Here is a 12039-nt window from a genome sequence, read left to right on the forward strand (position 1 = left end):
GGACATTTAACACTGTTTTTACTGTGTTTCATCTGAAGATTCCTGCCAGCTCACACTGGACCCCAGCACAGCAAACACACACCTGTATCTATCTGCGGACAACAGGAAAGTGACATGGAGTGAAGTGGAACAGAAACATCCTGATCATCCAGACAGATTTGACTGTTGGTACCAAGTTGTGTGTGTAGAGAGTGTGTCTGGTCGCTGTTACTGGGAGGTTCAGTGGACTGAAAATGCAGCTGTAATAGGAGTGACTTATAAAGGAATCAGGAGGAAAGGAGACAGTGATGACTGTGGGCTTGGATTCAACGACAAGTCCTGGGTTCTGTTCTGCTCTCACTGGAGTTACTTTGTCAGTCACAATAACACACACATCGCCATAGCTGTACCCCCCTCCCCCAGAGTAGGAGTGTATGTGGACTGTGTGTCCGGCACTCTGTCCTTCTACAGCGTCTCCTCTGGTGAACTGACTCTCCTGTACAGGTTCACCTCCACATTCACTGAGCCCCTCTGTCCTGCATTTAGGGTTTGGAGTCGTTCCTCAGTGTCCCTGTGTGAGATGGAATAGATACTAGTGTGCTGGGTCTGTTTCGTTTTATTATCACTGTTTCATTGTTGGTGTGACTTAGAATGGACTGTATTTATTTTGTTTTATTTTAATGTTTCCTTAAGACTCTGAAAGGTCACAGTGATAAAAAAGAGTGACTAACCGAGGATAATTAAAAAACTTTATTACTACCTGGATGAATAACGAACTGAAGCGGGACCCACTGATGGTGTTTATTGTTGGTAAAACTCTGCCTGAACTGTACACCTGTTGTTGATTATCACATACAATAAATATTAAACAAACTCAACTTTCGAGATAATTGCTCCAGTGTCTAGAGTTGCCAACCTCTGCAGAAAAAAAAATGGGACACTTGGGTTCTCTGTAGGAAAATCAGGGACAATATAAGGGACTCTCGGAATTTATTTCTAGCTAATGTGTATGTGTAAAAAGGAAGTCTCTGCTTGACTGAATTAAATGCTAAAATGAATCTGAGACATTTAATTTGCTTGTAGCTCACTCAAATCAAATGTTTTATACTGGAAATGTATTTTAACCAATGGATTATGCATTTTCCAATATATTTTGAAAAGTAAAAGTTTAAAGAAGATGTCTCTGTGTAATACAACATAAAAAACAATAGCTAACCATATTAGCATCAAGTGAGGTGGGTGCAAAAAAAAAAAAAAAACTGGAAATTGCTCCTTGGTCGTTCCATTGATGATTTTCTGTGGACGCATCTTGTTTTACGTCGCATACTACACCGTGGCTGAGATAAAAATCTCTCTTACAAACATAGTTTAAATTACAGTTCTCCATAAACTTGTTCTCCACTTTGCTAAGCCATTGGTGCTCTGTCTCCCATTGTTTTTTTCATACTTCTCTCATCGTTTTTGTTTACGAGGTGGACTATTAGTAGCCATGATGACATCTAGTCATCTAGTTAGTAGCTACCTGCCTTAACCCTCTTGGGGGGGGCTCTCCTTGACCCTTAACCCTTGACCTCCTCCACTGTCAAATGTATCATCCACGTACCGTAACGTAGCAACGCCCAGTAACAGTCAGACTGATACACGCAGGACAGTTGTGTTTCACATCCATTTTTGCAATGTTTTCCTAATCTTCTTTTAACACTTAAGGAAATCTCATGAAAAACACTCATTTAGTGAGGTTTACTCTGCCCCCAGGGGGTGTAGAGGCACAGTAGCGCTGTGGTTTGGACTGGGTCCTGCTTTCCTGGGGTTCATGTCCCGCTTGGAGTGCCTTGCGACAGACTGGTGTCCTGTCCTGGGTGTGTGTCTCCCCCCCCAGCCTTATGCCCTGTGTTGCCGGGTTAGGCTCCAGCTCCCCGCGACCCTGAGTAGGACATGCAGTTCAGACACTGTGTGTGTGTGTTACTTGTTCATACACCTGGGAAATTTTGACTGGGGCAATTCAGGGTAAGTAAGTACTGCATTTGAGGGTATTGCAGCAGCGGTGGGACTGTCATGATGTCATGTGCAATGCTTGCTTATAAGTACTGGAGGGCTTTCTGACCCGCATCCTCATCACTGCTCTGCACACGTGGCTGCGGCCCTTGCACAGCTGCGGTTGCTTGTTTCCTCATTCTGACAGCATCATCTTTTTGCGCTTCATAGTTCACAACTTGTGTTGCTGTCTGACATCTCTGAGCCGCTCTTTCCTCAGCGTTTGTGTCTTGTTTGTGGAGCTGCACTCCCCCTGTTTGGAGATTATCACCTCTCACTGCCACTAAACCCCTGTACTAGGTTTCACCATAATCTCATCTCAGTGTCGCTACAGATGTGGATCTTAACGCTGCATGACTACAGCCTGGACTGTGGTTTACTGTGGTCAGGGATGTCCTGAGGGAAGTTGGATCTTTGGTTTTATTGTATGCTGAGAAGTTTGTTACTTTTGCACATCATTGCAATTGCTGCGTAATTACAGTATTGCTGTTGATTTATGTATGTGCTGTTTCTCTCACTTCCGTTAACTGCTTCACCTTGTCAGGGTCACGGTGGTCCAGAGCCCATCCCAGAGCTGCTGGGCACCAAGCTAAGAGGGGTAAACTCTGGGTGAGATGCTAGTTCACTACAGTGTAGCCACACACAAACACACACTGTAGGGAATTCAGAATCATTGATGAACCTGAAACACATCATGTCTTTGGATTGTGGGAGGAAACCAGAGCACCAGGAGGAAAACCCATGCAGAGAACATGTAAACTGCACCCAGGCTGAGCCAGATTTGAACCCTCACCCAAACAGGCCAGGCTCTGTGAGACAGCAGCAACACCCACTGTGCACTTCCTCTTGTGTAGAATTACTGAGAAAGATGGACATTATACCTTGCAGGACATCTCACGTCATCTGTATCACTGGAGAGATGTCAGATCTCAACGTTTCCATGACCTAGAGAGGCCGGTAAGTTGAGCTGCTGATGACTGTTACTGAGCTCCACACTTTCCACAAATTGAAAGTGGAAGTGAAAGTGTGGAGTTGAGGAGCAGTTGTGACAAACACAAGATGAGCTCAGTCATTACTGAAGGAGATGAGGACTAAAACAAGCACAGGAGGTACCTGTGCCTGGATTCCCATCTTGGCTGGATGCTGTGGTGCTTCCTGAGGGTACAGGAGGATGGGGAGCCATTGAGGGCACAGTAGCAGGTTTACCGGGGTGGAATCCGATGAGCTGTGGGATTAGAGAGGTCATGTCTCCACTTGTCCTTCATGAACGTTTCTGATGGTGTCGTGACATGTAGACAACGAGTGGCTCTGGGTTGCACAATAATGGCTCAATGCCTTTCATTATATGTTCATCAGGTGATAGTTTGGGCACTCAGCTGTCACCCCACAAAGATAACAGTTTTATCTGTTTCTGCTGCTCTCATAACCGCTGACTTGCACTAACTTCATGTAGACGTAGGGTGTACAGGGTTCGGCAATCCATTACTACATGAGTTCTGCCATCCATGTTGTGTCCCATGTTGCACCAGGTCCTAAAAATGTCTGACACTCAAGCGGCCTGAAGTGCTAGGCCCAGATGTCATCACCCTCATGGCAGAAAGAAACGTTTCTGGAGCAAAAGTCTGTCCTCATCCCATAATTCCTGACACACAATGATGACTTTTGTTATGAATTTGCAGAGCTCAACGCAGCCATTCCTACAGGAAGCAGAAACAGAGACAAGCAGATATCTGTCATTTGTCCTCCACCCTGGTTGAGTGCAGAGGTGCCAGGTAGTGGCGCTGTGGGCCAATGAGCTGTGGACGAGACAGTGATGTTTACCAGGGTGAGGAGCAGTGTCAGTAAAACACTTTTTTATGATAGTATGTGAGGTGAAGCAGTGTGACAAACCGTACCATTGAGTACTGTTAGATACACCTCTGTGAAAGTGTCTGCAATGGACCATTCCACCGTACACCAGTATGTCCCAGTATATCTGTCTTCTTCAGTCCAGTGATGGTCACCCAGAAGGTTCTTGGTCCATCATCATACAGTGAGAACCTTCCATTCTTCTTATTCCTTTGTCTTTTGGTTTTAATGAGAACGTCAGCATGACTGGAACAGTGTCCCTTACAGAAGTTCTTCCCATTGCTTCGTGCCAAAGAGTGAGAGCACTGAACAGTGACGTCCTGTCCTTCATGTCCAGTCACTGTGTCCACTTCTGAGCACAAAAGAGGTGAAGCATAAAACAGGAGTTGATTGTAAAGAAGATACATCAACTGTGGTATTACTATAAAGGTCCTGCAACTGTCTGCAATGACACGGTACACCACACACTCCACTTTTAGGGTTATTTACTGCTGTGCAGTAAAATAGTGTAAAGACACACCAATGTGGACACAGTTGTTTGAGACAGTGTTCAGTGGGACTGACATCGGGGAGAACGTACCAGGTAGCAGACAGAAGGTGACAATGAGGATCTTCATGTTGCTTGTTAGTGTCCAGAACCTCCAGGTGGACCCTATCAGAGACAGTAAATGTCTCCCAGAATTCTCCTCTTCACGTCCTTTTCGGCTACTCTGCCAGTCTGAGCACTTTGTCCAACTGGTCTTGAGGTCATATTCTGTTTTCCTTCTGCTTTTACTTCACCCCATATACTGTATGTATCTTGTGTTTCTCTCACCCTCAAGTGGTGTCACTGATAGCGTAGTGGTTAGAGCTTCTACACTTGGATTCAAGGGTTCAAATTGCACCTACTGCTGTTGTACGCACGAGTAAGGTACTTGAATGAAAAGTTGTGAAAATGTAATGAGTCTTTTTTTATTTTATTTTTCCCGTTTTTATTATTGCATTTTCTCTGCTCTCCCCACAGTGCCACATCTCACTGGTGTGAAGAAGTGTGCTGAGATACAGAGAAATGATGTGGTCATGCAGTGTTGTGTAAAAAGTTCTGTGACTGTTCAGGCTGAGTAAAGCAGGGCACAGTAAGCATTCAGTTTTTACACTGTACACATGTTCAAGCTGTATTTCACATTGCTTAGATGACATAGCGCAGCTCAGCACTAATCAGCCAACACAGAAATATTTTATTTTATTATATGTTAGCAAATTTAAAATGTCCATTTGGCTGTCAGTCCTCCATGTTCCTAATGTCAGACCAACCATCATACAGAATGTGTTGTAGATGTACTGTGAACTGGCGGGGGGTACACCCATGTCGGGGGTGGGGCTCAATGGGTAGAGAACCCCCCCGCACGCACGCGCACGCGCACACACACACACAGTCCTCACCAGCCTCAGCAAAACCACATAGTGATGACCAGCTGCTGCAAAATGAGAAAAAATTAATTTTAAAGCAGCTGGTCTGAGGACTTGGAGAGCAGTTTTGAGGAAAATTTGAGGGAGAAGAAGAGTTCCCTGGACCAGACCTCACCTGTCCTGACCTAACCTGGCCTCACCTGACCGGATCTGATGCGACCTGCCCTGACCTGACCTGGGGTCGGTTTTGAGTCCTATGAGTCTTGTTTTGTTACTTTGGTTTAATTGCTCTCAAGGGAGTCATGTGCCAGATTGGTTTGGATTTGGTTCCTTAATAAAACCTTTTGATGTGTAGGTACAACCCACAGTCAGGTGCCTTCACTATACCTGTGTGGCTGCCTTCGGCACACAACTGGTCACAATATTTGGAGGCATCCTGTTAGACTCATCATTTCACCCCCTACCTCACTGGTTAAGAGTCTGGGAGTAACACACACAGACAGACAGACAGACACACACACACACACACACACACACACACACATACACACACACACTGTCTGAAGCCGCTCGTCCCAAGCAGGGTTGCAGCAAACTGGAGCCTAACCCAACAACACCAGGCTGGAAGGGGGAGGGGACACACCCAGGACAGGACACCAGTCTGTCACAGGACACCCCAAGCAGCACTCAAATCAGTCTGGGAACAGCAATGGAATCAAATCTGTGTTTCTCTCAGTGTATCAAACCCACAACTGCAGATACATTCTGCATAACATCCATTATCTCAGCATAAACTGTATGGAACTCCAGGTCATGGCCATGGTGATACATCCACCTTAGATTAACACCAAAGCAGCTTTCTTTTACACTTATTTACATTTGTTCATTTAGCTGACGCTTTTCTCCAGAGCAACTTACAGTGTTGAAGTAACAATTATTTACTTATTTATACAGCTGGGTAATTTTACTGGAGCAATTTAGCAATTTGGTACCTTGCTCAAGAGTACTACAGCCAGAGGTGAGGCTCACACCTGTGACCTTTGGGTCCAAGGACAGTAGTTCTAACTACTACGCTACCGGCTGTCTTTTCAGAATCAGAATCAGAATCAGAATGAGCTTTATTGCCAAGTATGTTAACACATACAAGGAATTTGTCTTGGTGACAGAAACTTCCACAGCACAGACAGGATGACAGTGACAAGACTCAGATAAAAAAAACTGAATAAGTGAATAAAGATAAAAATATAAAGTACACAGTATATAAAAATAGACACTAGACATTATATGTATGTACAGGTATGCTATATACAAATGCAAGGGAATGTAAGTAAGAGCTATGATGTGATAAATAAATATAATTATAAATAAAAATAGCATTGTGTAGAATAGAATAGAATAGAATAGAATAGAATAGAATAGAACAGAACTTTATTTGCCATTTGTACACGTACACATGGTCCGGGCACATAAGAATCCTTGAGCGATGCTGAGAGAGTCAAACGTAAAAACAACGTGTACACAATAAATACTCTAAAACTTCAATAAATAAAGCTAAAATAATACAGTAAATACAATAACTATAGTTAAAGAGGGAGTAAATAGTAAAAAAGGAGGAAATACTATTAAAAAAAGGAGGGGAGCAAATACTTTGGGGGGGGGGGGGGCAGGAATAAAAAACACAATTCACACAAAGCACACACAGTAAAATATCCCATACACAGTGAAATACACAGTAAAGACTACAATAATACTGTTAATAGTAATATTAACAGGCTAATGGTTAATGTTAATAATAATAATATTAATGCTCTGATGATTATTGCATGTTATTATTGCACATTTTATTCTTGCACCTATAGCTTGCACTTTGTATGAGGTAGCCGAAATCTTAAATCAGTCCTTATGCAGTTAATGCCATGAGTCTCACTGTGGCGGGGAAGAAGCTGTTGTAAAACTGTGTTTTGTGTGTGATTATGCTGTCCGCTCTGCTGTGCCTCAGATTGTAAACTGACTTTCTGTACCTGAAGAAAAGGTGAGCTGGGTGATGTATATCGCCAGTGATTTTCTGGGCTTTTTTCTTACAGCGTTGTGCATAAATGTTATCCACAGATGGAAGATCAGTCCCAGTGATCCTCTCTGCTGTGTTCACCACTCTCTGGAGGGCCTTCCTCTCTGCCTGGGTGGTGTTGCCATACCAGACAGTGATGGCAGTAGTGAGGATGCTCTCCACGAGTCCTCCGTAGGCTTGTGTGAGGGGGCGGACGCTCACTCCAGCCTTTTAGAGCAAGTTGATAAAGTAAAGCCGTTTCTGAGCCATTTTCACTATGGCAGCAGTATTTTCAGTCCAGCTCAGGTTCGTTGTCACCTGAAGCCCCAAAAACTTGTGACTGTCAACCCTCTCCACCTCAGTCCCCCTGATGATGAGAGAGTGCAGAAGGGAAGATTTCTTCCTGAAGTCTATGATTAACTCCCTCATCTTGTCTACATTAAGGACAAGGTCGTTCTCCTCACCATAGACCAGAATGCTGTTGACTGAGGCCCTGTACCCTGACTCGTCCTCATTCTTAATGAGACCCAGGATGGTCATGTCGTTGGCGTACTTGATGACGACCGTGTCATCCTGGGTGGAGTCACAATCGTAGGTGTACAGAGTGAAGAGTTTCGGGCTGAGGCAGCAGCCCTGCGGTGATCCTGTGCTGACCGTGAGCTCACCAGAGACCCTTCTTCCCATCCTCACCACCTGCGGTCTGTCTGTGAGGAAGTCCAGAATCCAGTTGCAGGTGGTAGTCTGGACCCCAAGATCAGTCAACTTGGTGATCAGCTTTCCTGGCCGGATGGTGTTAAAATCAGAACTATAGTCCAGGAAAAGCATCCTGACATATGTTCTGCTACAGTCCAGGTGTTGTAGAGTGTGGTGGAGGGCCATGGCCACTGCATCGTCCACCGACCTGTTAGGACGATAAGCAAACTGTAGAGGGTTACTGGTGTCAGGGACCACAGAGTTGATGTGAGTAAGTACCAGTTTTTCTAGGCACTTCATGGCTACTGGTGTGAGTGTCACTGGTCTAAAGTCATTCAGGGAGGAAGCGTCTGATTTTTTTGGAACTGGTACAATGATGGAGGACTTGAATATGCGCGGGACTACTGCTTGTGATAAGGAAAGGTTGAAAATGTCCATGTACACATCTGCTAGTTGTTCAGCACAGGTCTTTAGGACTCTGGGTGATACGCCATCTGGACCTGCTGCCTTACAGGGATTCACCTGCTTCAGAGCCTTCAGGACCTGTGTGTGTGTGTCACCTGGAAAGCAGAGTCCTCAGGGTCACAGGGGAGCTTGATGGGGGTATCCACGTTGAGTCTGTCGAATCTAGCATAACTGTTGAGGCTGTCCGGTAAAGTGGTGTCTCTAGCCTCCGTGCTGTCTGTGTTATTCCTGTAGTTTGTGACTCCCTGGATTCCCTGCCACATGCTACGTATGTTGTTTTGCAGATAGAGGCTTTCAAGTTTTTGGGAATATGCCCTTTTTGCCGCTCTAATTGACTTGCGTAGATCGTATCGGACCCACTTGTACTTCTCACTATCCCCCAACTTGAAAGCCTCACGTCTTTTCCTGATCTTCATGCGTACATCAGCATTGAACCAGGGCTTTTGGTTTGGAAAAACCCGAACAGTTCCGGAGGGGACACAGATGGAAGTACACCAGCTGATGTAGTCACTGACAGTCTCTGTGTAATCGTGAATGTTGTTTGTAGCATCTTTGAAGATGCTCATGTCTGAGACCTCTAGGCAGCTTTGCAGATTAGCCAGTGCACTGTCAGTCCAGATGTTAATAATCCTGACTGTGACCGGGTTAGCCTTCAGCCATTTGGTATATGTGGGCTTTAGCAAGATTGTCAAGTGGTCAGATTTCCCAAAGTGAGGTTTAGGCACAGCTGTGTATGTGTTCCTGATGTTACTATAGCAATGGTCCAGTGTATTTTTGCCCCTAGTGGGAAAGGACACAAACTGAAAAAGTTTTGGCATAATTTTCCTGAGATTGCAATGATTGAAATCTCCCAAGATAATGAAAGCACTGTCAGGATATGTATTTTCATGCTTGATGATCATGTTGTGCAGTTCGTTCAGTGCAGCCTCCTCCTTGGCAGAGGGGGGGATGTACACAACACTCACAGTAACACATTGTAGTTCTCTGGGTAAATAAAACGGTCTACACTTTAAGGTCAACAGAACAGAATTGTGAAATAACCTTACAGTCAGTGCACCAGGTCCGCTTGACAAGGATGGCCGTTCCTCCACCACGAGTCTTGCCGCTATCCACCGCATCGCAGTCGGCTCTGAAGATCATCTAGCCTTCCGGTGTTATGAGTTCGTCAGGCGTATCCTGTCCCAGCCACGTTTCACAAAAACACAGCATGGAGCAGTCCTGTACGTACCGCTGCGTGGATATCCGTGCGTGCACTTCGTCCATTTTATTTTCCAGAGACTGGACATTAGCCAACAGTATGGCCGGGAGGGTTAGCCTGCCTCTGCTAACCAAGCGCCGGAGTCTCCGCTCGGCTCCTCCCCGCCTTCTGCGTCTCTTCTTCGGCCTGTTCTTATTAGGAAAGCCCCCTACTGGGGCTCGGTCTGGCGTCACGAGTAGCTCAGGGAAGGAGGCCAGCACACTCGAATCAAAGAGTAAACTCCGACTTCGCTCTCTTAGCTCTATTAAAGTCGCCTGGTCATAACTAAATTTATGTCTTGTTGTTTCCATTAATGTGATCTGTTGCTGTTGTATCCTAGCGTGATCTGTTGTCATTGCCCTAGCTTGCTTGACTCTCAGAGCTCCACGACGTCGTACACAGGGGAGCGCCATGGATGTTCAGGAAACCCACACAGACATGGGGAGAACATGTAAACTCCACACAGACTGAGTGCGGTCAAACCCATGTCCTCTGGCACCACCCAAGGGCTGGGAGATAGCAGCACTACTCGCTGTGCCTCTGTGGCCCCCTGAGTCTACCCCCATCTCCTGTGATAGTGAAAGAACCCTACTTAACTCCTTGTCCTTCCAGTCCCTCATCGTTCTTTGCCCTTCATTCTTTGTTTGCTGCTTTCCCAGTTTCAGATCTCCTGCTTTGTTCAATTGACTTAGATTCCTGTCTCGCCCCAAGAACATCATCTGCACCTCGAGCGACTCACACCTGTCCCCGACTATGATCCTCGCTTACTCCTTGTTTTGGTTTCCACAATAATAGAACCCGCAATTGGGTCCACAACAACTCTACCGCCCTCTTCCCTAACAGACACACACTGAGAGCAACTGACAAGTTACCGGTTGGAGAAGTTACTTCTGGATCTGAAGGCCTCAGGTTTGAATGCTGATTACTATTGTAATACACTTGAGCACAGTACTTATGCTCAAATTGTCTGGTAAAATTACACACACACACACACACACACACACACACACACACACTTTCAGAACCGCTTGTCCCTCACGGGGTCACGGGAAACCAGAGCCTACCCGGCAACACAGGGCGTAAGGCCGGAGGGGGAAGGGGACACACCCAGGACGGGACGCCAGTCCGTCGCAAGGCACCCCAAGCAGGACTTGAACCCCTGACCCCCTGGAGAGCAGGTCTCAGTCAAACCCACTGTGCTACTGCACCCCATATTTTTATATATTGTATTGTAAAATGAGGATAAGAGGAAGGTGATACAGAGTTAACTGAATAATGGCAGCCAGCTGTTACCAGTTGAGGGGTACCTGTACCGAGTTTAACGCAACTAGCCTGAAGACTTCAATGGAATTATTCTGGAGGTGTGCACATTTTGGGTTTTGGTTTATATTCCCTGTTGAAGGACCCCCCACTGGGGGGACTTTTGTTTATCAATTACCTTAATTTTGTTAACACAATCTGCTGTCCTGCACCTTAAAATCCTACTGTGTGGCTCTTTCTTCGCCACAACTTACCAGTACGTTTATCTAAAGTTGAATTTGTAACTGACAGTGGCAGCAGCTGGTTGTTTCAACTGCTTTTCCATTAGCCTCTACCTCTGTGTTCACTTCTCTCAATAATAATAATAATAATAATAATAATAATAATAATAATAATAATAATAAAAGTGGTGTTATTGACAGAGGCAGGTGGGAAACCACATGAGGCAGGTACAGTGGAATAAAGAAAGGATAATTGTAGTCATTAATAGGCTGTACTACACTTAAAAATGTCACTGATTTCATCTGTTTAATATTGATGAGTTCTTGAGAAGTTCTACACAAAAATGTTACTGTCAGGTTCATTGATAAAACAAAGGGTTCATACATCTTATTAAACATAATTTCTTTTGTGAGTTGAAGTCAATGTAGAAAAAAACACACTATATTTTCTAAGATACTGTATTGTAGAATCAGAATCAGTGTTATAAGACACACACAGTGTATTCTCACAAAGGTGAAAAGTAAAACATGGATCTGTGGGTGGGACTTGAACACGGAAGTGTGATGAAATACCAGAATGGAACTCTGGACCTGGACTGGAGCACAAAAGGCAGGAGTAGACAGGACAGGCACTCGGGACTGGAACATAAACACACAAAATTGTGAATAGGTGTGCGGGTTTGGATTAGTGGAACTGAGTGGCACCCCCTTTGGTCACTAGAGGTATCGTCCATGTGGATCGTGACTATATACTTCGCTTAAATGAAATTAGATTTAAAACCTTGTGAATGATTTGATGTGTTACCTGTAGGCTGGTGCCTGTGGCAGCGATGGCTGCGGTTTAATTCTTTTCTACACTGAATCAA

At 45.0% G+C, this 12039-nt stretch overlaps 1 protein-coding gene across 1 annotated transcript; it reads right to left on the reverse strand.

Moving 5' to 3' along the window:
• Positions 1-3746: 3746 nt before the first annotated feature.
• LOC114910215 (uncharacterized) lies at positions 3747-9799 on the reverse strand. The gene is made up of 4 exons (XM_029250415.1): positions 9502-9799; positions 7616-8198; positions 7400-7525; positions 3747-3809 (listed from the first exon to the last, which is right to left on the reverse strand). Exons 2-4 carry the CDS (start codon positions 8174-8176, stop codon positions 3747-3749), a joined length of 750 nt encoding a protein of 249 aa, XP_029106248.1. The 5' UTR covers positions 8177-8198; positions 9502-9799.
• Positions 9800-12039: the final 2240 nt, after the last annotated feature.

This window comes from Scleropages formosus, chromosome 3 (genome assembly GCF_900964775.1).
Source record: "Scleropages formosus chromosome 3, fSclFor1.1, whole genome shotgun sequence".
Classification (NCBI taxonomy): domain Eukaryota; kingdom Metazoa; phylum Chordata; class Actinopteri; order Osteoglossiformes; family Osteoglossidae; genus Scleropages; species Scleropages formosus.

Excerpts from the sequence above, each read along its gene's own strand:
- LOC114910215 (XM_029250415.1), bottom strand. The coding sequence starts at position 8,176 with ATGGCCCTCCACCACACTCTACAACACCTGGACTGTAGCAGAACATAT. Across the intron at positions 7,526-7,615 it reads ACAAGTTTTTGGGGCTTCAG|GCTGGAGTGAGCGTCCGCCC; the intron begins GTGACAACGAAC and ends TTGCTCTAAAAG. Across the intron at positions 3,810-7,399 it reads GGAAGGCCCTCCAGAGAGTG|CTCATTGGCCCACAGCGCCA; the intron begins GTGAACACAGCA and ends TCTCGTCCACAG.